Here is a 26,798-nt window from a genome sequence, read left to right as displayed (position 1 = left end):
GCACCGCCTATTGACAGAAGTAATGTTTTCCAAGTATGGGTAAGGATATTGTTCGCAAGTTCTTAGAAATGGCTGGGCCCACAACAATTAATTGATGTGTGGCAGCTATGTTGTTTTGAAAAGTCAACATTTTTTGATAATGACTGAGCTTCAGACTCCAGAGGTTCTTTTCAAGTCTCATTTGGTGAGTCAAAGTCAAAGTGGTGGAAAATCTAATATGGCATAAATTAAATTGGGAATATATGCTTTTTTTAAATTTTGAGCATAAGTCAAATTATTACAATTTAATGGTTATAATTGGATTAAAAACTTGAAAGACATATTAAGAAGACAATGAATAGCCACTTCTGGGTAATATACCCACAATTTGAATCCAGTTTCCTGGACCTTTAATGAGGTGAATCAATAGGCTCCTTACTGGTGAAGGTGTGGCCACATGACCGCTAAAACCAGTGGTGTCAAACTCGTGCCATGGAGGGCCGTGTGTATGCAGGTTTTAATTCCAGCCTCAGATCTTGATTATATAATTAGTTAAATTATTTGCTGAATTAGGGATGCAGGTTTGTGCACAATGGTGACCCGACGTCTATGGTGACCCGCATTGTCTAAATAAAAATGTTCTTATATTCTGTGCTTCAATGCAGTTAAACGCATATGGCTGAATGAGTAATTGGACTCAATTAAGGCAGCATTAATTGGTTGGAATGAAAACCTGCATACACACGGCCCTCCATGGCACGAGTTTGACACCACTGGCTAAAACGAACCATGTGGTAGATAATGAAGAATTCATTGGACAGTGGAAATTATGATGAGCCAAACCTGCATTGTGTTAACAAGTTTATGTTTAAATAAATATGGAAATAAATATATACAGAAATAAATGAATCAAAGAAATAAATACAGAAATAAATATATACCAAAATTAATCAATCAAGAAATAAATCAATACGTAAATAAATGACTGGATAAAAGTGCCTATTCATGTTAGATTTAACGTATTATTTCTGTGTACATTCATTTATTTTTACATTTCTCTTGCGTTATATTTTTATATTTATTTTTTATTTTTGGCATTTTTGGTGCTGCATACAGGACCGAGCTTGAATCTAAGGTTTGAATACGACTGAGATAACACACGCTTCCACGTGAAAATTAGTACGTGATGACATCATGAAAATAGAAATTGACGTATGACGCCATCTATCGAATTCTCGCGCGTGAAAAAGTTCGCAGCGCTGGGCTACGACTGCTGATTTCCCGTACATGAACTGGCTAGAACTGAGCCTATTAAATCGTAATAAGAATTGCTTGTCTTACGAACTTTTTGCACGAGGACCTACGATTTTAGAAAATGTCCACGGAAACCGATGAAGCTATTACTGTCGCTGTGGATAATTTGTCAAAATATGACTGTGACAGGAAAAATAAACCTTTACAGGTACGTTAACGCCTGCTCAAGACATCTTGCATGCTGCTAGGTAGTACTAGCGAAGTTAGTTTGGTATAAAAATGAGCTTGCTTGTGAGTTTTCTGCGCCCATAGACGTTAAACGAACTTTGCGAAGACGTCTTTTTGTGTTATGTCGTTGGATGTTTCTGGACACGAAATGTACAAGTGGCGGTAATATATAACGTTATACGCTAACTGTCTGGCTAGCAATCAATGAAACGCACTGTCACGGCCATTATTTGAATAAATAAACGGGATTAAATAAATGTATGCATGCATTCGTTCTACTCCTAAACATTACTTTTTTTTAAATTAGCTTTTAAAAAAGTAAAAAAAAACAAACTGTCCAATTGTCATCGAGCCAACAAATTTACTCGTGACTTTAGGATACTATGATAGCTTGTTATGGTTTTAAGAAACTAAAAAACTTTTGTGAGTCCCGTCGTCATAATACTGGAGTTGCCTTGATAAAATGTTCTAGCTGTACAGCAAGCCAAACGTTTTGCAGGCTCGCCTACAGCTACAAACGGTCAATATTAACGCGTTCCTTGTGTTTCTTCACTGCGCCCAGTTAAACGTTGCAAGTTTGTCATTTGTTTGCCTAATATTCTTTCTTCTTAAATTATTTTTTTTTAATAGTTCGATTTTCAGTCGTTTCACCTCCTCTTCCACGATTAGCTAGCTGTTGACCTCCGCCTGCCTTATGCATTTATAGAACACGTCGCCTCCTCGGGTCGAAGAGGTCTGCAAGCGGAGATCCAGGCGTCCGAATAGTCTTTTTTGCTTAGGAAGGTTCCTAACTGAGAGAAATGACCGGGAAGTATGTAAGTGGCAGCCCTGACAAGAGCTGTTCGAATTCTCTAAATGCTAGGAAAGGTGCTTCAATGCTTCCTTTCTTATCTCCTTTAGCATAGGGGACACTGGACCATCAAAGAGAGGAGTCCACAATTCTTTGCAGCAGCAACATTTAAAGCGACGCACCATTCGGCCGTTCAAGAAAACAAACGATCAACATGACTGAGTTGTGTGGTGGTTCTTAAGATATTATATGCATAGGCTTATAATCAGATCATAATCCGCATATTTACCATAACGCAGAAATCTGTCTTTCAAGAAAAAATGATGAGACGTTTTTAGCCAGATTATGTTTTTAATTCAACATCTTTGATACTTAAGAATGATGATATGTAGGCTACAGTAGTAGATTTGTAGGCCTAACATTTTATGCTTATCTTGTATAAATTTAACTGTTATTTTCATACAATCATACTAATTTTGGATTCATGTCGATAAATATGAGTGGACAGGAGGGTGAGCGTGAGCAACCATTCTCATTCTTCAATTCCAACCTTGGGAATGAAGTAATATTTTTCACCGGGTTGTCCACGTTTGTATAAACTGCATGAAACAACACGGTAAGAATGCACGGGGCGAAGTATCTAAGATGTGCTTTTAGTAGTCCATCTTCGGAACATTGTAGTTTCACCACGGCAGACCCACGCCAATAACATCCGCCGTCGCACCATTACATAGCCTAGTGTAAGTGCAGTCTTAGCACCTCGGTTATCTTTTCCTAAGTCCTTATTAATTCTCCTTCACATCTTTCCTTGACCTCGTAACATTTTTCATCGAGGTCTTGGAAAAGTGGTTAGGAAAAGACATAGGACGTACTTTTTTGACTATTCGGACACAGCCCTAGTGTTGTGTCGTTTGTGAACGATTCGTTCAAAAGAACAAATCTTTTGGGTAAACGAACTGAACTGAATCAGTTCCTGGTGCGATTCGTTCCCGAACGTGAGCTGATCGTTCACTGACTGACTATCGTTCGCAGACTATCAGTTCAGTGATTCGTAGCTACTAGGGATGTGACGGTACACTGAACTGACGTACGCCCGAATCATTCACGAGCGAAACAACACTAGCCCGAATCGTTCGCGAACGACACAACACTAGCCCGAATCGTTCGCGAACGACACAACAAGTTCATTCCTCTCGCTGTAGCGAATGCAAGGAGCGAGGAGTCTCTGGGGAGGAGAGTGGGTACGGTATGGAATAATATATAATAAATGGATAATAATCGAAAAAATTTTTTAGCATGTCTCAAAGTAGGCTAGCCAAGGCAACTATTTTATCGACTACATTTTATGAGAAAATGTGATCTACTTAGCCAACGTATATCAGCACTTTCTCTTTCAAGCAGCCGTTAGAACAAGTCACGGTGAAGAAATCAGCATGTAGGGCTAAAACAACCCATTTTGGAAAATTTAGTAAAATAAAATGGCCATATCAAACACATTCTTTCAAACTAAATTGTGTAGAATAAAATCTAAACGAAAACATTTTATTTAAAATAGGGAAAGAAAGTGTTTGGTTCTTTGGCTATTAAATATTCTGTGGGAAAATACTCTGTCTATAAATGCTCTGTCCATCCGCCCCCAACCCCCCCCCTCCCCCCGCGCCGACCAACAAAAACCCTAGTGACGCCACTGATTCGGTGAACAAATCTTTTGAACGAATCTTTTTAGCGGTGAACTGATTCTACTGATTCAGTACACTGAACAGAACTGCTTTGCCCATCACTACTAAAAACGGTCCTCCTTCTGCAGCACATAACGAGGTGACACCGAAATGCCTGTGGTACTGAGCCATTCTTGCAGAAGGCACTGTTTAACAGAGTGGGAATATTTAAAGTGAGCGTCACTCTGCTAGTGAAGATGACCAGAAGTACTCCGTGGTGCGTTTAACTTTTAATATTAGCTGATTATTTGTTTCTTGTGCTCAGAACAAATTTCTGAATGGAGCATTGTTGGAGGGATGTACTGAAATGTTTTTCTTTTCTTTTTTTCTGATGGTACTTACCATTTTCATCCCAAGGGTTTGTCTCCTTATGAGCTGAAGCGCTTGGAGAACATCCGCCAGAACCAAGCTTTCCTTACTGCCATCGAACTTCCGCAGGTATGGCTCCCTGCCGTCTGGTTGCCTGAAGCAGTGGTCCTCCTGACAGGACACCACCGTGTACGCTGATGTTGTGTTCCAACCGGAATTTAACCAGTCTGTTAATGTTTCTTAATTATGCCTCTCGTGTGTTAGAGGGATTATTTACCCTCTGAAGCCACCTTGTCAGAAATGGCTGTGGATTTCATGAGGCCTGCACATAATCGGGGTAGGGGGTGGGGTGGAGCCCGGGGTGGGATAGGAAAGTGCCCAGGGGCCTCTTCCCTAGATAGGGGCCAAAAGAGCGGCTGCAGTGTGGGCAGGTTGTGTGGGTCCCCCACTGCAGTGTAAACCCCCCCCCACCCATCCCCCTCTGTCTGCAACCATAACTACAATCCCCCCCCCCTCCCAGTGCCCCTATCCCTACGCAAACCTGGGACCCCTGGGAAGCCAGCACTGAAAGAAAAAAAATTCCCCAAATCAAATTATGTATTCAGCCCCCCAAAAAGGTTAGGAGCAGCCCTTGCATTCCACGAAGAGTAAAATTCCCATATTGGCATTGTTCGATATCGTTAATTTTTTTTAAAAAATCCCCCCCCCCCCCCAAACATAACATGTCACAATCCTCCTCGATCCACAACCAATTTGGCAGGATTGTTTTTGTCTGATTCTGATTAGGCGAATGTGATTTCAGTGCTAGTTTGTACTTGGCAGGATTTTTGTTTGTTTGCTGAACAGGTTACTCTACAGGGTTGGAGTCCTGATCTATGTGGTCACTTCTGGCACTACGATCTTTTCTTCACTCTAGTGTGTTTCTTTTGCACCTCTACACCTTGAACTGATGCACTTGTACGTCGCTCTGGATAAGAGCGTCTGCTAAATGCCTGTAATGTAATGTAACCCACAGTTTGGACAGCTGATTCACTCCAGCATGTACAGTACATGCATGGCTGGAGCTTGTTGCCTAGAATCGCGTGTTAAAACCACGCTTTGTTTGGGCCTTTGCCTAACTGGAAATGTCCCGTTCCACAGGCTAACGCTGCCTTGAAACGAAAACCCTCACCGGGCGGCATCAAGAGGTAAAGTTGCCATTTATTAACATTTATGACTGTGGAGTGAATGTGTGTTTTTGTACTTTTTAACATTAAGTAATAACATTAAAAAAAAAAAAAAAGAACCTTCGGGTTTCCAGTTTTTAGTATATAGCGCTATAAAGGCCTGCTCAATGCGAGTGTGAAATCCTTTAAGTGTTTGGCTGGGCATCGGATGCATTTATATACATCTGCCTGCGTATGGGCTTTTCCATTTTTATGTGCTTTAGTTTTAACGAGACATTCTGATTTTTTTTTTCCTCAGAAAAAATAAAAGTTTCTGCCAGATGTGCATATTAATGAGTAACTATAAGAGTGGGTGTGGCTGTGGTTACATTAAAGTTATATTAAAAAGCACCTCCAAACATTCTTTTTTAATTAGGCTTTTCATTTATTCCTTTATTCTGCTGTGTTTTATTACTTACTCACATTTTATGTTTTCATTTTAATATTTTATTGTTATTCATTTTAATATTTTATTTATTATTATTTATTATTTATTTATAATTCATTTATTATTTATTATTATTGTTTTTTTCGTTTCAATATTTTATTAGTATGTTATTTTATTGCCTTTCTTAAACTTGTTATTTTTTTATTTATTATTCCTGTTAAGCTCTTTGAGCTGCATTCTGTGTGAAAGGTGCTAAACAAATGAAGTTATTATTGTTATTAGTAGTAATATAATTATTTCTATTAATAATACTATTGTGGTTAATAATATTACTGCTAATAATAATATTATTGGTAGTAAGTATAGTTATTATTATTATTATTATTATTATTAATAATAATAATAATAATAACAACAATAATAATAATAATAATAATAGTAATAATAATAATAATTATTGTCAGGATACCACTGTGGGTATTGGGTCTTATGATGGACTCTCTGTTTTCTCAGAGTGAAAGCTCAGAACGTCATTTTCTCCATTGCAGGGAGAAGGCCAAAGTCTCGAAGCAGGAAGTGTTGCCCCTTCGCAAGTCCTTGCGTCTGCTGAAGAAGGACGCCGAGATTCGACTGCTGCCAGAACCGCAGTCTTCTCTCCAACAGGTGGTTAATCCTGGGGGGGGCGAGGGGGGTTGGGGACTGAAACGTCAGAGAACCAGGCAGCGATTCCCAGACCGGGCCCTGTATTAGGGATGCGCCACCCGATCGGCTGATATTCATGCTTAAGTGTGGGATCGGTGATCTGTAATATGGCCGATCCAAGTAGCCAATACCATGCTGCAAAAAAAAAGTGACAAACTTCTCAGCACGAGATGCAGGAAGTGGGGAGCTGAGGAGACTGATATCGGGAGTTAAATGCTGGTTGCGAATTCTTAACATTTTAGTCGCACTTAAAAAAAAATAAAATGGCGAATAAAATTAGCCTACGTTTGCGACCCAAACGAATACAGCACACCAGCAGACCTGCCAACCTGCACGCATTTTGTGTACCAACCACGCAATTCTTGGTCAAAATACGCAGGTACGAAATGCCAGCTGAAACTACGCTAAAATAAAATAAAATATTGTAATTGAATTACGGAAAACAATCAATTAATACAAAACAATACCGTACGTTTATTCGGTATTTAAATTACATCCCTTGGATTGAACAAGATGCTACGACCTTGTGCTTGTGTTCTGTAACCCCTCCCCGACCCACTCAACATGCACTGATACGCAGCGGTACTTTATTATCCACCGAGGCGCAACGCTGCATTGCTGAGATAAAATGGGAAGTGGGGAGTAATAATCAAGCATAAAAATGTGACCGTAATTTTAACATCTAAAACGTTAAAACATGTTCGGCAACTTTACGAGATGATGCATTTCAAGGGGTATATCCTAATGAGATAAATTTGTGTATATAGTTAGCCTCGTTACGAGACGGCTACGGTGTGAACAACTGATGGAGGAATTTAGCTGCAGTAACTCAAACACTACGGAGACTCCCTGTTCAAACTTTGAACGCTCACGCTCTGTTGGAGCAAAGTGACCATTGCAAAGGTGTTTGACTACAGACTGCTAACAGCAAATAATTCCTATTATTGCAGCAGGTCACCCGACCAGCCTTGCAGTTAGAAAATAATCATGACGTCAGATGACGAGGATACTAACAAGGAGAGCCTTCCATAATATGGCATAAGAGAGAGAGCAGCAGACCTACTAAAAAGAAGCGAGTCCGTGCCCCCCAGAAGTTCCTCGCAATATATCAGGAGCAATGGCCGTGCCTGTGACCCTCAAAACGTCCGCACCATGCATTTTGCACGTTGTGCAATTATGATTTTGACACTAGCCACCAAGGAGTTTCAGGTAATAATTTAGCTACACCTCTAGTTACAAAGGCCTACATTCCTAGATAATTTTTCAATTGAATACTTTTTTTTTTTCATTAGGCCTATATGATGTGTGCCTATATAAGCTAATTCAATTATTTAATTATTAAATATAAATGGAAATCATGAACAGAAACTCGGTTTTATTTGTAATTGCATCGCAACATAAGTTTTTTTTTTTACATTACACTGTAAGTTTCTGTAAATACTTGAAAATGAAAACATATGTTACAATATACAAAATAAATTATTTCCATTTTTATTAATTAATTGAATGCAATTCTTTTATGGTTGTCTGTTTGTATAAGCACACATATCATATAATGAAATATTAATTATGGAAAAAAAATGTTTTAAGCAGGTGTACTCAAACTTTTGACTTGCAAGTACATCATAATATAGCCCAGTGCAGTGCAAGTGATATTTTAGAATCAGGTCAAATTATACAATTTTGCCTGATCACTTTAACAGTCAAAACTAGAATTATGAAGAAAGGCTTGTGTGTGCGTGCAAATCGAAGTGGTGCGTGCGAAAGCATGTGAACTAAGCGTTACACTGACTATTGTGGTACTCAAAATATTTTCCTAAGGTTAGCAGGTCTGCACCAGTGGTAACCAACCCTGTTCCTGGAGATCTACCATCCTGTTTGATTTCATTCCAAACCTAACAACGCACACTTCATTCTTTTGTTGCTAAGTAGTAGAGTCAGGTGTGCTAAATTGCGCTTGAAATGAAAACAAGATGGTAGGTCTCCAGGAAAAGGGTTGGTTACCACTGCAGGAGACAGTCCTGAAATGCATTTTAATCATTTGTATTCTAAGAAATTGTGCCGTTGCGTTCGTAAGTGCATCACATTTAAAGAATATTACATAGCATAGAATATTACACAGCTATTGGCTTTTCATTGAGCAATAAAGGCTGCTTTCTTCAAAAACATCCAGAGGCTTATTTTATGTGTATTTATTGCTGTGTATTGAAGCATTGATTGCATTATAGCATTTTTGAAGCCTTTAGGCTATCTTTCAGCCACTTTATTCTTGTTTGTCATTGGTTAATCGCAGTGGTGGCTGGTGAGCTGAAAATAGACGTTGCGGGAAAAATTTCTCTTTGAAAACGTCCTCTTGTTCAATTGAACGGCCTCAGTTTCCCATAGGTCAGTACTGGCGTGACCCCCCCCGTGCCATTGGACGGACTGGTAACCCGCCCTGTGGCTGTGGGCTGTCTCCCCGCGCTTTACGGCTTTTATCGCCTTTGGACAGGTGGAGGTGCGCGAGAGACCGGAGGGGCCCGTTTCCATGGCGCCAGTCAACATGGAGGAAGACAGCCTTCTGCCCGCTAGTCTGCTGGAGCTGTGGAACGAGGTGGGCTCGGGGGGGGGGGGGGGGGGGGTGGATATCGTGCCATCCATTAGGGGTGGGCAATATATCGCAATGCTAATTACTGCCACCGTGTGGTGTATGCGCCTTTCTTTCTCGTCTTTTTCTCTGTTATTATACAACCCCACTTCGGAGGCCGCGTGAATCGCTTCCAGGTGAAGCGTCAAGACTGTTGACTATTGGGTGACCATATGGGCAGCCAATCAGCGGCAATCATGTGATGTGTTTTCGTGATTGACGAAAACACGTCACATGATCACATGGAAGCTGTATTTCCTTGGTGCTGATTGGCTGTCATATCCATATCAACATCCAGTAGATGACAGTGGTTACATTTTTTTTTTTTCTATGGAAGCATTTTGTACAGCCTCTTTACTTTGGTTGTTCATGAACCGCATCAGTTAAAGGAGAAGACAAAAGGAAAGGTAATGCACTATATAGTGGCAACAACCATTATTGCATTCGTGGCGATGTCGCCCATCCCTACCATCCATGTACATTCTGGTGCCAGCAAAAAAAAAAAAAAACAAAGAAAAAACAAAACGCATGCAGCCACTTTCTTTTCTGAATCTAATTCATTGGCTCTTCTCTTTGCAGCGTTTCACCATGGTCACAAAAAAGAAGTGGAATCTGAAAGAGTAAGTTCACATTAACCCATTCATGTCCCAAGTGTTAGTTTTGAAATTCCTTTTGGCACCTTTGTCAGTAAGGTTGAGCCGATTTCAGATCCGTTGAAATTTTTCCAAATTGGCCGGTGTATGAGGCTACAACATGGATTTTTCTTTACATCCAATTTATGGTCATTGGTCACGAAGGGGTTTCTGGTTTTTCATTATCCGTGAAATGATCAGATCAAATCAATTTTATTTTTATAGCGGGTTTTTTGCAGAGAACTGTCACGAGGACGCTTTACTGAGTAACAGAAGGAAAATTGGGCAGAAACCAGGCTTGAGCCCTCAAAAAGCGAGTGGTGAGGTAGAATCCTCAGTGGGAGGAAATCTCAGGAGGAACCCATCCATAGAGGGGGAGCCCATCCTCCACTGGCCGACCTGGTGTAAAGTAGCGGTAGAATGGATGTAACAGGAATGTAATAAGGGATCTATCACGGCAAATAATCAAATGGCTTTAGCAGGTTGCAGTTGAGATGTTAAACTCGCTGGTAAAGTAGAAAGTCAAAATTAAGCGAGGTGAAGCAGTGGATAGCCTCACGACAAGAAGGTCCCGGGTTCGAATCCCGGACGGGGCCTTTCTGCGTGGAGTTTCAGTGCACGTTCCCCCGCCCGTGCCTGCGTGAGTTTCTTCCGGCAATCCGAAGACGTGCAGGTTGGGCTACGTGGGGCGGAGCATTCTCAGCGCCCTTGCTGCAGGAGAGCGTCCGTGCTCGGTTCGACGGGCCCCCTGCATTAAACAAAGGACGATCGAAATAAATGACGAATAGCCGGAGAGGGAATCCGTTTTCCTGTGCTCCCCCTCAGGTACGAGGCCTCCTTGAAGGGGATGGGCCTGAGCGAGGAGCGGGTGGTGAAGGTGGTGAAGGAGCGGGTCTACTCCGCCGCGTTTCACCCCTGCGCCCGCCGCCTGCTGCTGGCCGCGGGGGACCGGTCTGGCCGAGTCGGGCTCTGGGACGTGGTGAGAAGCCGCCGAAAACCCGCGGGCGGGGCGCTGCTCCAGCGCGCCACGCGGCCCGAAAGTGTGTGGGCGCCTGCCGTCCCGTCCAGACATCCCATCCAAACATTATGGGCTTTAACATGGAGTTGGTCCACCCTTTGGCTGCTATAACAAAACCTCCACTCTTCTGGGAAGGCTTTGTACTAGATAGCTGGAGCATTGCTGGCTTCCGTTCAGCCAGAAGAGCACTGGTGAGGTCGGGCACTGATTGGGCGATTGGGCCTGGCTCACAGATGGCTTTTCGACTGATCCAAAATGTGTTGGATGGGGTTGAGGTCAGGGCTCTGTGCAGGCCAGTCAAGTTCTTCCATACTGATTTCGACAAAACAAATTGTATATGTGCCTCAATGTGTGCACGGGGGTGTTGTAATGCTGAAACAGCAAAGGGCCTTGCCCAAGCTGTTGCCACAAAGTTGGAAGCACAGAGGATTATCTAAAATATCACTGCATTAAGATTTTCCTTCTCTGGAACTGAGGGGCCTAGCCCAAACCATGAAAAACAGCCCCAGACCACGAGGTGTCCAGATACTGTTGGTCAAATAGCGTATGTATTTCTGTTGCCTGGAGCTGCTCAAAAAGAGAGTGGCCCTGCTCCAAAGGGGAGTGGCCTAGCTCCAAAGGGGGCGTGGTTAAGGTTAGGGTTTAGGGCTCTGGGTTACTGTTAGAGCTAGGCCACTCCCCTTTGGAGCTTCAGGTACCAGAAATGCCTTTCTAGCGTTGCTGTGCGCTTATGGACCAACTCCAGTCTTCTTCATCCAGTCAACTTAAATTTAGTACTTAAGTGCTGAAACACACCGAAGACACATTTGTCCCGTTCTCTCCTTAGGAAGGCGATTGGGGTGATGACGGGGTGCTGCTGTTTGAGCCCCACACTGGCCCGGTTTGCTGCATGGCCTTTTCCAACACTCAGACCAGCAGCCTGCTCACCCTCAGCTACGACGGGTCGCTTCGCGGCACAGACGTGGAGAGAGCGGTCTTTGATGAGGTGCGGCCCAGCAGCGTCCCAACCATTCAGCCGTCGTGCGCGCTGTCAAGTTTAAGCCATGTTTCAGAGGGGGAACATGAAGACCGATCACAGTGCAAACATGAAAACCACACGCAGTGCAAGCATAGGGACCAGTCACAGAGCAAACCTGTGGACCCGTCACAGTGCAAACATAGGAACTGATCACAGAGCAAACATGAGGGCCTTAAGTTTACATAAGCTTATAGTGCAATCTGTTAGTGTTTGGACAGTGACACATTTTTGGTTGTTTTTGGCTCTGTCCTCCAACACATTGGATTTGTAATGCAAATATGACTGTCAGCTCTAATTTGAGGTCATTTACTTCCATAGCAGGTGATCCATGCTATGAAGCCCTTTTTATGTGTGGTCCCCCATTTTTGGGGATCAAAAGGAATTGGACAAACTAACAGACTCTTGAATAAAGTTGTCACATTTAGTATTTGGTTGCAAATCGTTTGCATTAAATAAATCTTCTCTTGTGATACTTTGCCTGGCCTGTACTGCAGCCATCTTCAGCTCCTTGTTTCAGGTGCTAGTTACCTTATGTTTTTTCTTCAGCATATGCTCAAGGCATGCTCAGTTGGATTCAGGTTGGGTCATTGACTTGGCCAGTCGAGAACGTTCCACTTTTTGGCCCTGAAAACCTCCTTGGTTGCTTCAGCGGTATGTTTGGGCTCAATTGTCCTGCTGCAAGGTGAAATGCTGTCCAGTGAGTTTTGAGGCATTTGGTTGGATATGAGCAGATAAGATATTTCTCTACACTTCAGAGTTCATCTCGTTTGCTGCTTTCAGTAGCCATATCCTTAATAAAGGCAAAAGAGCCAGTTCCAATCACTACCATACATGCCAAAGCCATAACACTACCTCCACCATGTTGTACAGATGAGCTAGCATGCTTTGGATCCTGAGCAAGTGTGGATCTTTCTGCATACTTTCCTTTTAATGGGTTAATACTTGTCTCATCTGTCCATAAATCTGTTCCAAAACTTCATTTTTAATGTACTTTTTAGCAAGCTCTGGCCTTGCTGTTCTTGTTCTTGAGGTTCATCAGTGGTTTGCCTGTTGTGGTGTTCATGATCTGGTTGACGGTTGAAAATGGGTTGAGAGTTGTCTTTGGTCTTGCACAACAGTGGTCCTGTTTGCTGTTGCTATTGCTGTGCTCACCAGTGCGTTCCTGCTTTTTAACCCCTTTGCGCAAGGCCCCGAGTGATGGCATAAGTGATTGGGCTAATTAATAATTATGAAGTTAATTAAGAATTGCGATATGGCCTTGCCCACACCTGGGGTCGCGGGAGTTCTCTGCATGAACTTAACATGTTTGCATTGTGTCTGCAGTGTTTCAGGTTCTCCCCCCCCCCCCCCTCTTGTCACTAGCTGTATCGCTCGGATGTTGGCCTGAGCAGTTTTGATTTCCTGTCACATGACTGCTCCACATTATTGGTTAGTGACTGGGATGGTGATGTGGCCATTGTTGACAGGAGAACTCCAGGGTAAGTAAGCACGTGTCTGTCCATCTCTCATGCGTGCATAACTGGAATTTGAGATCCCTCTCCCTCTCTTTCAATCTCTCTCTCTCTCTCCCTCCCTCTCCCTGTCTCTCCGTGTCTATAACGGTGTTAATTTTTACACAAACGTTTGATTTAGTTTTTGTCATAGTCTTTTGCATGAGTCTATAATGAATTCACAATGGCATGGCTCAATCTGAACTGAACTGAGCGATTTATTTTAGAGGGGGGAAAAAAATGTGTAACTAGCAGCAAAAACGGCCGTTCTTCCTTTTGCTTGATCAAATTTCCCCAAAATGGAAGCTCATGTTTTGGTTCCTGTAGGAATGGGCACTTCAGAATCGCGGGTCACACCCAGATGGTGTTTTGGGTTTTCCAACCTAGACGCAGCTGTAAATTGCAAGTAAAGACCGTGGTATGTTTCGGTGTATAAATAATTTACTGGAGCCCCACCAAAGAATCTTCAGGCTTTGAATTGCCTCCTCTGGGTAGACTCTCGTCTACAGGATATTTCTTATTTGTCAGAAATGTTAACTCTACATTGGTTAACTCGACGAGGGGTGTTTTTGGGGGGTCGTTCCCCTTTAAAGGTCATAATTGCTGTGTAATCACCAGACTAACTCTCATGTTCCTGTGCACACGTGCACGCGCGTCTGCAGGACTTCTCCCGAGTCCGTCTCCACGCTGGATCCCAAAATTCTGCGCTGTGTGCACGTGCACCCCGTTCAGAAGCAGTACTTCGTAGCTGCGCAGAACAGGTACGTAGAGAGGAGCAGAGGGCCAGAGTCACGGATCTGGGACTATCGCAATGTGTCAGCACTATTTTGTGTCTGTGTTGCCTGTGTGCATATGTGTGTCTGTGTGTGTGTGCGTGTTACAGTGTGTATCTTTCTGGACCTTTCTTTCTGTTTTGCAGTAGAAACTGTCATGAATGCTTGGCCAGCACTACCAACTGCCACTACCACTGTGGTGGGAAGCATTAATTCTTTGCTTTTAATAGTGTCCATTGTCAACGGCTCCTGCTTTAAAATTGTGTTCAAAAAAAAAAATATATATATATAAACCAAAATACGAAGAGAAAGCATTCAGTTCATTTCTAGCCATTTAAATGAAGACAACGGACACAGCTATAGCTTTTATTTACCTCTATGGGCTACAGCAAGAATGATGCGTTTGATACAGTATTGTTGGCTGTGTAGCAGTAGAGTTAGCGTTAGCTGGCTGCGGTAACAAAGCTTAAATAAAGGGGTGGGGGGCGGGGGGGCGGCAGTGGGGAAAAGAAAGTTGGCGGTTACTGCACAGCCCAACTTTATTTTCTGTTGAATACTGTTTTAGCTCCCGCACATTTCGCCCCTTAATGTCCGTTGACGAAGCAGCTGCCAGTAACAGAGTTACCTCGCTAGTAGCCACGCAGCTGCCTGTTGATTTTAATTCTGTTCGCGTCTGTGACTGACACGTAATAATTTTGAAGCCCGTTAAATCTCTCGCCATTTCCCTTTTGTTTTCCATAATTTCTGCCCTTTTAAAAAAAAAAAAAAAAAAAAAAATTTTACACTTTTTTTTTTTCGACTGGCGTTAGGCTGACAGACACCGACCGGCATGACTGTGAGTTGAGTTCGCTCTCTATGCAGGGAGAAAGAGGGGGGGGGGGATGCCTCCGAAGGTATGCGAGCGAGCATGCTAACAGTTCGTGCTAACGGTTCGGCCCACTCTGCTTCAGGGAGGCGCACATTTACGACGTGCGGAGCCTGAGGAGGAAGGCCGGCCCGCCTGTCTCCACCTTGGCAGGCCACACCCTCAGCGTCTCCAGTGCCTACTTCTCCCCCATCACAGGCAACCGGGTGCTCACCACCTGCATGGACGACAGGATCAGGTGAGCAGCCCGAGCGCAGTGAGAGGGTGCAGGAGTACGGTGCACACCAGCGGTAACCGACCCTGATCCTGGAGGTCTGCTGTCCTGTAGGTTTGAGCAGGGCTGCCCAACCCTGTTCCTGGAGGTCTACCATCCTGTAGGTTTTCACTCCAACCCTAACAAAACACACCTCGTTCAACAGCTAGAGCAGGGCTGCCCAACCCTGTTCCTGGAGGTCTACCATCCTGTTGGGTTTTCACTCCAACCCTAACAAAGCACATCTCATTCAACAGCTAGAGCAGGGCTGCCCAACCCTGTTCCTGGAGATCTACCATCCTGTCGGTTTTCACTCCAACCCTAACAAAGCACACCTCATTCAACAGCTAGAGCAGGGCTGCCCAACCCTGTTCCTGGAGGTCTACCATCCTGTAGGTTTTCACTCCAACCCTAACAAAACACACCTCGTTCAACAGCTAGAGCAGGGCTGCCCAACCCTGTTCCTGGAGGTCTACCATGTTGTTGAGCTGTTAATTTGTCAGGTGCACCAAATTAGGGTTGAAATGAAAACTCCGGGAACAGAGTTTGTTACCACTGCCATGCACCGTGCTGTTTATTTTCTTTAAGATTTTAGTAATCAGGTCAACCTTCTGATGCAGCTTTCTGTCATCGAAGTGTGAATGTTGAAGTGTTTTTCCAGGAGTGTCACAGCAGATGTAATGTGCTGTTGTGGTTTTTCTGTTTAATCCAGGGTGTTTGACACTTCTGAATTCATACCACAGATTCCTCTCCAGTCTTCTGTCAGGTAAAGGAGTTTGCTTTTAAAATATTTCTAGCGGCACAGTATTGAGAATGAGATGTTTTTTGATACGTCAGATATCGAAGTTATGAACGAAAAGGCCAGAAACCCATTTGTATGGATGCAGCTTATTTTGCAAGCTGTCGCCAATATCAGTCTCAGTGTTCATATTAAAGGGGATAGTTCACTTTCAGGAGTTTTCCTAAATATTATTTAAGTTTTTGTGTTTTCGATTACTTCAATTTCAATTAAATTCAGTACAGTTTTATTTGGATCGTGTTTTTTTTAATTTTTTTATTATTTTTTTATACAAAGGTCATTGTCACAAAGCAGCTTTATAGAGAACTGGGCCTGAACTCACTCCCCCAAGAGCAGGCCTGGGGTGACAGAGGCTGGGAAAAACTCCCTGGCTGGTAGCAGGAAGAAACCCTGAGTAGAACCTAACTTAGTGGGGGGGGGGGGGGGTCGCATCTGCTGCTGGCTGGCACCCGTTAATTGTTAAAAAGGCTGATTGCACAATACATAATCAGGAAAATGGCGGTACGTAGGTGGCAGCGCCAATGTGTAATTGAAGCCGGGCAAGGATGACTCGACCATGATGACAGTGGAGCTGGAGGGCCAGCGGGTGGCGCTGTCAGGCAGGGGACAGGCGCGGCGCTGCAGCCGAACCAGCTGCGTCTGGAGGAGGAGTGCTCGGGCACTCTTATGGCTGCTACCGCTCCAGGCAAAATATGTAATCATTGGGTGGAAAATTGACTGCATTTATATAGATAGCGCTTTTATCCAAAGCCTCTCATTCATCAGAGCAATTAGGGGTTAGGTGTCTTGCCCAGGGACACTTCGACACGCCCAGGGCGGGAACTGAACCAGCAACCCTCCGACTGCCAGACAACCGCTCTTACCTCCTGAGCTGTGTCGCCCCATAGTGGCTCAGACTGTGGCTCAGAATGTTGGGAGTACCTGTGTGCAGTCAGGGAAATACCCTAGCAGAATAGACCTATGGCAGCATAGAGGCCAGAGAAGCAAAATCAAGGGCCAGTACGGTCGATGACTGGCTCAACTTTATACATTAATTGGTTAATGGACTTCATTTATGCAGCGCTTTTATCCAAAGCGCTTTACTTTAATTGACACCTGTCATTACATTATGAGGCATTTAGCAGACGCTCTTATCCAGAGCGACTTGTTAATACAGCATTTTACAAAGGGAGGCAGTGTAGTATAATGGTCAGGAGTTGTTCTTGTAAACTAAAGGTCACAGGTTTGATTCCCCGGTAGGACACATCCTGCTGTAGTACCCTTAAGCAAAGTACTTGTTTTGCCTCAGTATATATCCGGCTGTGTAAATGGATGCTGTGTAAATGCTGTGTAAAAAGTTGTGTAAGTCGCTCTGGACAAGAGTGTCTGCTGAATGCCTGTAATGTAATGTAACATAGCATCCATTTATATTTATACATTTATACAGCTGGATATATACTGAAGCAATGCAGGTTAGGCACCTTGCTCAAGGGTACAACTGCCGTGTCCCTCCTATTGAACCTGTGACCTTTAGGTAATAACACAGGTCCAGTAACACGGAGACACCAGGCATGATCCAGCGCCAGCATGAGCAGCTCAGTCTCAGGCTTATTTCAGCCACCAAACCCTGTCCCTCAACTACAGGCCTGGCTAACAAAGTAAGTCTTTAGCCTAGATTTAAATATAGGGAGAGTGTCTGCACTAGCAGACAAATTGTTCCATAGGAAAGGAGCACGATAGGAACAGGCTCTACTGTCTTTGGTACTTTAACTGTAGGAATAACAAGGAAGCTTTGAAGGTCAGAATTATCTCATAATGTATCTGACTTAACTTAACTGGTAGCCGGCAGAGAGATGCTAAATTTTAAAGAAAATTCAAAATGGCGGAAAAGCAGTGTAGTGTTGGCACAACAGTTCACAGAGGCATATTTTTTCTCCCAACCTCATCTCATCTAGGGATATTTAAGTTTGTCAGTATGTTGAGCAGGGTGGGGAAAATATCCTCCTATAAATACATTTTAATTTGACACTCTGCAAACACCGGAAAATGAGTAATTGGGGGGGAGGGAAGGGGTGGGGTTGGTGGTAACAGGATGTGAATGTTTTTTTTTTTTTTTTTAACAAACTGAGCCCCCCGTGCTGTCCTCTTGGCAGGCACAACATGAAGACGGGCCGCTGGCTGACCAAGCTGCGAGCCGTGTGGGACCCCAAAAGGGAGGACTGCTTTTCGGTGGGCAGCTTGGAGCGGCCTCGCCGGGTGGAGCTGTTCCACGAGGGCGGCCGGCTCCTGCGGTCCTTCCGGGACGGGGAGCACCTCTCCACGGTCTGCTCCGTCACCGCCTTCCACCCCAGCAGGAGCGCCCTGGCCGGGGGGAACTCCTCCGGGCGCCTTCACCTCTTCGCCGGCTGATTCGCCGCCGCCAGATTCTAGCTCCGCCCCCTTCGCTTGCGCGCAGCCCGAAATATTAATTTCCGCTGTGCTTCCGCATCGTCCGGTTTGTCTGTGTCGACAAGTTTTTTGGGGTCGTTTTCTGTTTCCGTGTATATTAATGTTGAATTTTTTTATTTTATTTACTTTTTTTTTTTTTTTTACACTGAACATAATAAAAAATTTTAAATGAAGCACATTTGGAAGAATTGGTCTCATAATTTTTGTGAAATTAGCTGATGATTTTTCTTCCTCTTAATGTTTAGATTTGATTATGAAGTGGATCTTTGCTTTCACAACAGGGCGTGCAAATGCAGCTTCTGTGTGCTTAATGGTACATGCTAAGTAAACAGAGACATTTAATTTAGGTCATATGGTTGCAAATGTTCTTTAAGTGTAAGCCCGCAGCTGCGTATATATATAATTTGAAGCCGCAAGTGATTGTGTTTATGCTGAGACAAAAAAAACCACAAAGATTTAAGTGAAACTTAAAATAATATTCTGGCTGGCTGCCAGTGGTCCCTTGAAAAAGTACAATGTTTTCTTATTGTAGGCGTGGAATCTTTCGATACTTGCATCTCACGTGAAAGAGTTTTGGGAATGCTTTGGGAACCCCACCAACTTACAGCGACATTTAATGGAGCAATGCACACGTTTTAAAACGTTGTCTTAACAGTGTTTACACCACCCCGCAGAACACTTCCGTATTTGGTTGAGGCTTTGCATGGTCAATGCACGGCTCACATAACTCTGGTTGAAAGTAGTTTTTGATGAAACTGTTCACAACAAGGTCTGTGGATGTTCATGAGTAACTGTAGTGTATTTGTAGAGAGACGTGGGTGTTTTAAAAAATTTTTTTTTTATTTTTATAAATGTAAATTTCTGGCGCTTTGAGCCAACAGTCAACGATGTCGCTTCGCTAGCTAACTCAGCAAGCTATCTGACTAGGAACTGCTAAGTAGCGCACATCTTGATCAAGGCTTTTAATAGCACAGACCTATTTCTTGACAAAAAGTGTCACCTCGTAAAAACGGAGGTCAAATAGCGGCAGCTTTGTTACATTACATTCCATTTATTTGGCAGACGCTGTTATCCAAAGCGACGTACAATAAGTGCATAACTGTTGAGAGAGTCTGCTTTCTGCACAATTAGCATACGGTCAGCCCTAGCTAGTTTAGTATTCTGATTAGATTTGCATGATTTTACAGTTGATTACATGTCAAAATTAACTTTATTTTTTTTTCTTATTTTTGATTGGTTGGGCAAGGCGGAAGCTAGGGTAGGCAAAGCCCAATTCTGCACCACCCTGTCGCCACCCTTGGGACTGACATTAAATATTTTTTTAAATTATATTAGTTATCCTATAATCATTAATACGTACTGAAATCCCACCCCAGTATCAAATGCCTACTGTTAATATGAGAGGCACAATTAAAAAATGGCAAAGCCCCAAGTGTACTGTAAAACAAACCTAGTAACACAAGCCCCCCTGAGTGTGCTTTAAACACAGTCTCTACAGGAAATGGAGTTGGAAACCCCTGCTATATAGTTCCTTTCAGAAAAAGCCTCTATGCATCATGACAGAGGTGTGACAGAGCCAAGGCTATCTCATTGGAAACAACAATATTGTTGGGGTGGGTGGCAAAGGTGTTGCCGGCTGTTGTCATGTCCCAGGCGTCTACCAGCACCACCTTCAGGTCCCTGAACACCTTTCTCTGAGCCAGGTTCTGAACGTAGCCAAACCAGTCACTCAGGTGGGTCATCACTGAGTTCAACTCCCTGGTGTTCTCCAACTTGATGATGACGAGGGTCTGGGGGCTGCGTTCGTGGAGCCTCAGGATGGCCTTACGGATGTTGATCAGCCTCTGGATGAAGATCTTCAGGGGGAAGGGCCTAAAATGCTGTCCCACTCCAATGACCACCACGTCGCCAACCGCAACTTTGTCTACTTCTCTGGAAACGTACCCCACGGCATCTCTGACCACGTTGTAGCCAGTGACGAAAGGATGCCCGTGCATCTTCCACTGGACAGTGATGTTCATTTGTGGGTCCGCAACCAGGGCATAGTAATGAGTATCATATGGTTTTACATATTTCAGACCTGAAACAGCGAAACATCAGGAAGAATGAATACATTAGGTAATCCAGGTGTCCCCTTTAAATATAGTGTCACTCAGGATGTCATACAGGATTACTATTAGTCTTTATGCACTCCATTTGCTGATCTCTCACTATACATACTAATGTGTTACCCATTTGATAAAATCTTAACAACTCGATAAGAAGTCATCACATCATCTGAAAAGTTATTAAATTATCCATTCATGAAGTTTATTACATTATTTGGAAAGTTAATACAACCTCCGGGTATATTAAATTTTACATGTTAGTGATGTTACATTATGACAAGCTATTGTACATTGTCTATCATTATAGTCATGATAACCATTTATTCTGAACATGTATTTATCTGCTTTTAATATAATCAACATTTCAGTCAAAAGACCTTTGTAAAGACATGTAATCAAGTTAAGAACTTCAGACCAATTTGTCAACTTGCCCTTTCACTCCAAGTTTCTGGAAAAGGTGAGCTCCAAACAATTACCATCCTTATGAGTATAAAAAGAAGCTTTTTGAAATATTCCAGTCCTGTTTCTGATCAACGGAATGCACTGAAACCGCCAATGCCCTTATCAGAAAAGCTAACCCTGTGGTTCTGGTAATTCCTCTATTTAAGTTTTTATTACATCTCAGTGCTCTCTTTGACACAGTTGACCCTGCCATTTTCTGGACCTCCTTAGAACATGTTTGTATCACTACTGTTTCTCTGTATTTGTTTTCATCGCATCTTTCAGTTAGACAATTTTGTATAGCCATTGATGATCACATACTGCATCATCTTCAGCTCCAGTTTTTTGTGGTGTGCCTCAAGTGTCAATTTTAGGGCCAGTTTTTGGTCAGTTTTGCTTCCTCTTCATCACATCATATGCAAACGTCTTTCATTTTTATGCTAATGTTACTCAGTTGTATCTATCTATTAAGGCAGGTGATTTGTGGATATTAGAAGCTTCCATGCTTAACTGGATGACATCAAATCTTGGATAGCAAAAATCTTGATAAGGCAAAAATTCTAATTTTAGGTGCCAAGCAAGAATTTGACTATCGGTGGAAGGCTTGGCCTCTTCTCCAGTGTGAGGATGGCCCCCAGGGACCATGGGGTTACCTATGAGTCATCCTTGAATTCTGAACTACATACTTCAAGGCTAATATAATTTTGTCATTACCAGTTGAGAAACTCTCTATAGTTAGGCCATTTGTATCTCTTGCAGGTACTCAGAAGGTAATTCTTTGCTGAACTATAATTCTCTTTTTATCTGACTGAGCTAATGCCACCTGTCCAGTCTGCAACTTGCGCAGATCTTTGCAGCTTGACAAGTCTATGAAGTTTGGTCTGCCCTGAACCAGAATGCTGTCTAATATATGACTCTATGTAGTATTGTATTCTGTTAATTGTAAAAAATAACTCAACCAGAATCCTTAGTCTCCTTTTAGGGGCACAAATGCGTTTTTTCCCTCTAGAACACTTTTCCCTCTAGACGTTCTTTCACTTTAACCAGTCTAGTTTAAGCTTAAGTGTAATTGATGTGTTACTGACCAACCAGAACTTAATTTATGTTCTACTATAAAATGCCAGCTCCCTGTTTAGTAGGGGGGAGTTCCAGAGTTCATGGGCAAGGTACAGAGTGTTTCTTTCACTGTCCTGAATTAACCAGAGGCTGTTAATATTTGGAGACTTGATATATTTGTTATATTAGCCGAAATCATAACTAACTGCTTAGCAACATCATCTGGTTGCACATTTAGTAATGTTTATTTGACTGATGTTGCACCCATAACTTTGTTTGGGTCTCGTACAAGTAAAAACGCCAGTGTCTGCATTTTTTTGACTGTCCATAGCCCGTAGCTGTAAATAAAAACTACAGATGTGTCCATCATTTACATTCATTATGATGACATTATGCATTTTATTTTCTAACCATGAATGAGGCTTGATGTGCTTCACTCTCCCTATTTGCCTTTTCAAGGGTCTTGTCCTCTGTACAGTACTCGGATGACAGGCAGCATGCTTGTATGTGTTTGGAGGACAGGGCTTTGGACAGAGAGCTAAGGGGAGGGTGTGAAATGTTTTGTTTTTTTCCCCCCAAAAAATCTAACTCTCTCTCACTCTCGCTTGTTTCTCCAAACTTCCAAACTGCAATACTTGCATGTCTGATGTTGTATCTGACATTGTATATTGGCATTACCTTTTAGCACTCTAATGAGTGTCTCTTGCCACTGGCGCACAGTGGAGTCTCCCATGAGTTTCAGGTTCCTTCCCTTCAGACATCTGCTGATGGCTTCCGCACTGAAGAAGTTGCCCGTCTGGCAAGAGGTGGAAGACCATCTGTTTTTAAAGAAGTAGCCGCTCGGTGAAGGGGACGTCATTCCAAACCCTGCCACACACTTTTCAGTTGGTCTGTGGGTTCCTGCTAAAGGAATGAAAAAGATATAGAAAGAGAGAAGGAAAAGATTCAGGCAGGTTTGTGTAGGTATAAAAGGTGTGGATTTGGAGAAAGTTAGCTTTGCCTCTTTTCTAACCTGACATAAAACTATTCCTGGATTTTGAACTGGCTATTCCCAGGTCCCAAGAGTGACATAATAACCATTTTCAGTATTGTAATGTCACACCCTTATTACCTTAATATGGCCTTCTAGTAAATTAACAAATCTTTGAGTTGGCAGAATCAGACCCCACACTAGGCACAATCATCCGATCTGTGGTTCAGTCTAACCTATGGATGTTTACTTGTACCACATTATATATAATGTAGTGGAGGATAAGTATCTAGGTACCTAAATAACCCTTGGGTACTTCCATTATTGTTGTTGTGGTCTCAATATCAGATGATTTTATATATGCAGTACCCTCCAAAAGTATGTCAAACAGTAGAGTGAAATTCAGAGATGAACAAGTTACAGTTGTGTCCTCCCAACAAAAGTTGCTAACAGAAGTGTCAATGACATTATGTTGTCCTTCAAGAGTGACTCTAATATTCAAACAGCTATACAACCACACCTTGGCTGCCTAGCAGACTTCTTTATGTGCATCAAAATTGGCAAAATTAGATATTTCTGATGAGATTAGATATAATTCACCTGCATAAGGTAGGTGCAAGCCAATGGAGAATAAGACAAAACTGGATTTCAAAAGTTTGTTGCAAGATACAGACAATGGGACTCCTAGCAATCGTTCAAGTCCTGGAGACCGCAAAAACTGTTACCATCGCAAAGAGAGTACTTAAAGAAATAACAATCAAGCTCCACTTCTGCTTCAGACCTGATGAAATCCATTGCCGTTTCTGTCAATCCTAACGCAAGACAACTCAATGGTATAGGTACAAAAGGATACGTGGCTATCAAAATGTCACTACTGAAAAAAGGAAATAAAAGCTAAGAAAATTTCCATTTGTACACCAAACACTGGACACCTGAGTTGTGGAGTAAGGTTTTTTGGACCAATGAGTCTAAATTTGAGATATCTGGAAGGAAGAAGACTGTATGTAGGCCACCAAAACTGTCATGGTTCTGTATTTTCTGTTTCTGTTTTTCTCCTTTTGGCTGCCAGATGGCGGCACTTCAGTTTTGTGTTTCAGTTAGTTCTCCCACCCTGTGTTAATTGTATTATTGGTTTTAATTATTCTATCATTGTTCCCACCTGTGTCTTGTTATCCCCTCCTTTTCTGGTTTGATTGTTCTTCGAGTTCACCTGTGTCTTGTTACCCATGTCTATTTAAGTTCTTTGTCCCCTTGACTTGGGTGCTGGTTCCTTGTGTTCTTTTCTGAATGTATGTATTCTGTCTACTTCGGTCCTACTTGTGCGTTGTGTGTTTCTGACTTTGGTCTGCCTGCATTCCTGCTTGTGTGTATTATGTCCTGCCCATATTCTGTCCTGTCTGTGTTCTGCCCTGCCTGTGTTCAGTTTTGTTTTTTTTCAGTTCTTAATATTTTTGTGTTTATGATTTTGCCCCTTGTGGCCTTTTGTTTGTTCCCTGTTTGTTATTTAGTAAAGTCTTTGCTTGAATTTTCCTTTTGGAGTCTCCCGTCTTTTTTTTTTTACTCTGCGCCTGGGTCCAACCCCCCCTAATCCCTGACAAAAACAATGAAGGACTCTGGGAAGTTTGGAGTTGTAAAACAACCACTGATGTAAGGTGACCTACCAGGACAACTGATGACTTTCACAGGGCCAAAGCTGCTTTTCATTTTTATCCCAGTGTATTTCCTGCAGGGGAAAGTGGTAAGCAATGGATTAAGAGCGTTGGATCACTAAGGGACTGTGGGTGCACATTTTCTCAAAAAATTATTTCCAATACCAGTACAGCTAGAGATTTATCTAAATTGGAGTTCTGTAGTCAGTAGAACTTATGTAAAGTAAGGATACTATGGAAATAGACAAGAACACATATAGAATCCAACTGGTCGCAGATATAATCTGCCAAGATGCAGGACCAATAGATTTAAGAACTCATTTGTCCCTGCTATTGGCCTTTTGAATAATATTACGTAATTCTATGTTTTGTGTGAATTGTTTGTGTTGGCTGTGCAACAAATTGCTCCTAGGAGATAATAAAAATTTCCTTACCTTACCTAGAATCAGTGTGTTTAAAAACAACCCAAACAGGTTTGGCATGTGCACAAAAGGATTAAGAAGGTAAATCCCTCAATACATGAAAAGCATCTATTTAAAAACTATTTAACTAAAATTGTGATTGTGGTTGAAATAAAAACTAGCGCACACACGGATTGCCAGGATAGTTTGACAACCACTGCTGTAAGTTTTGCAGTGTGCACAAACCATGTCTTACCAGCTTAGAAGCAAACGCTCATCCCTGGTCAGGTTAGCAATTGGGCCATTTCTGGACCGCATGGTCCTCAGGGTGCTGCAGGGAAGGGTTTCGGGTCGGACGCAGGCGTAGTACTCAGCATCTTCCTTCTTCCTGTACTCGCAGAGAGGCTTGTCTGCTTTCAGCCGGATGCCGCACTGAGATTCCTCAGTTTTGTTCCCACTGTAGAAGGTTCCGGTGTATATGACCTTATTGTAGTTGTGCGCACTGATTCTCCTGAGGATCCCGACAGCCTCTGAGGAGTGCATGAGAAGCACAGACACCAGTACGTCTCCAGGCCAGAACAAGCGGAAACGCACCCGGTAGGAGCCATTGAGCAGGTCAGTAACTTCTCCTGATGCAGAAGCCTGGAGATTGGGAGAGTGGATTCGGGCCAGGATGAAGTCGCCTCCATGCACCTTTGGGTTCCCCCTGTGGTCCTTCATGTTCACCAGCACGATTAAGCTGTCCCCCACACAGTACTGGGCTCCGGGCTGCTCCAGGTTGACCACACTGTGCTGGCCACTGGAAGAGCTTTCAATAGAGCTGAAGTTGCCGTCTGATGGGAGATCGTCCCATACCGAACGCATTATGTCATCCACAGACATCTCTCTGAATGGATTTTTAGCTGGCTCCTGTTAAAAGAAAAATGTAATCCTCTTTTCAAACAACCACACCTCATTTGGGATCACCGAGATTTGTTTTGCCAAAACTATGTGAAGCTGCATTTCCGAAGAACCTCATGCCCATCGTCAGCATAGTGGTATGTTAATCGCATAAGTCAAGAACCACACCTGCATTCATTATACTTTGTATAGCCCATTTATTCTGTATTATTAACCGATACATGAATTGGGTATATGAACTGGAATGTTTGCTATATTTATTCCACCTGTGTATTTTAGATTTGTGAATTGAATAGCATAATTTTACTGATAAAGGCAGTCTAACTACACATTTTTAAATATTAAAAATTCAGTGAGTGTTTTCTTAACATGAGCTTTGATACTGACAGTTTTAATATGTTCTGACTTCTGTTTGCCAAAGTGGCATTTCCAAACTAAGCTGACAATAAGAAATTAAACGGCTATTACCATTAGGCTCATCCAGTTGTAAGTTCTACAAAAATACAAATAAAAACAAATAGCAAAAGCAATAATGAGAAGTAGTGTCTTGATCAACAAGTTGCTCCTGCATCTTACAGGCACTGGAGTAACATGTACTGGTTGAGTATTCTGTGAAAAAAATGTATAGAAATATATTTTATTAATTACATTACATGCTGCTAAAGATGGGCATTATGAACAGTGGTATATAATCCTGACCCCTAACTAATCCACTTTAATCATTTCATATAGTGACAACCTGTAACAATTAAACATGTAAACAATTACAAATGCAGTAGTATGTAGCATTTCCACATTT

The 26,798-nt window shown here is 42.6% G+C and overlaps 2 protein-coding genes across 3 annotated transcripts in view; one reads left to right on the top strand and one right to left on the bottom strand.

Moving 5' to 3' along the window:
• Positions 1-25,963, bottom strand: part of LOC118233466 (NXPE family member 2-like) — a 43,786-nt gene extending 17,823 nt beyond the window's left edge. The window contains exons 1-4 of the mRNA XM_035429260.1: positions 25,356-25,963; positions 24,711-24,772; positions 22,758-22,982; positions 20,145-20,554 (exon numbers count right to left, since the gene is read on the bottom strand). Coding sequence (XP_035285151.1) covers positions 20,145-20,554; positions 22,758-22,982; positions 24,711-24,772; positions 25,356-25,963 — 1,305 coding nt within the window. The remainder of the gene's footprint in view (positions 1-20,144; positions 20,555-22,757; positions 22,983-24,710; positions 24,773-25,355) is intronic.
• LOC118233975 (WD repeat-containing protein 76-like) lies at positions 1,199-18,647 on the top strand. Of its 2 annotated transcripts, none has more exons than XM_035430193.1 (13): positions 1,199-1,441; positions 4,327-4,407; positions 5,419-5,465; positions 6,420-6,534; positions 9,065-9,166; positions 9,779-9,819; positions 10,657-10,810; positions 11,676-11,834; positions 13,230-13,345; positions 14,020-14,118; positions 15,081-15,233; positions 15,961-16,014; positions 18,156-18,647. In XM_035430193.1, the coding sequence occupies exons 1-13, from the start codon at positions 1,355-1,357 to the stop codon at positions 18,433-18,435; spliced, it is 1,488 nt and encodes a 495-aa protein (XP_035286084.1). In that variant the 5' UTR covers positions 1,199-1,354; the 3' UTR covers positions 18,436-18,647. The 2 variants fall into 2 exon arrangements, with proteins under 2 accessions (XP_035286084.1, XP_035286085.1); XM_035430194.1 differs by having other exon boundaries at positions 1,200-1,441; positions 18,180-18,647.
• Positions 25,964-26,798: the final 835 nt, after the last annotated feature.

Source organism: Anguilla anguilla, chromosome 8 (genome assembly GCF_013347855.1).
Source record: "Anguilla anguilla isolate fAngAng1 chromosome 8, fAngAng1.pri, whole genome shotgun sequence".
In the NCBI taxonomy this organism is placed as follows: Eukaryota; Metazoa; Chordata; class Actinopteri; order Anguilliformes; family Anguillidae; genus Anguilla; species Anguilla anguilla.
The sequence above is the reverse complement of the archived record's forward strand: the minus strand, read 5'-3'. Positions and strand labels throughout refer to the sequence as shown.

Bases quoted from the DNA above. Each gene is read 5' to 3' on its own strand.
- LOC118233975 (XM_035430193.1), top strand. From the start codon at position 1,355: ATGTCCACGGAAACCGATGAAGCTATTACTGTCGCTGTGGATAATTTG. The intron at 9,167-9,778 runs GTGGGCTCGGGG...TTCTCTTTGCAG, and splicing joins TGCTGGAGCTGTGGAACGAG to CGTTTCACCATGGTCACAAA. The intron at 14,119-15,080 runs GTACGTAGAGAG...ACTCTGCTTCAG, and splicing joins TTCGTAGCTGCGCAGAACAG to GGAGGCGCACATTTACGACG.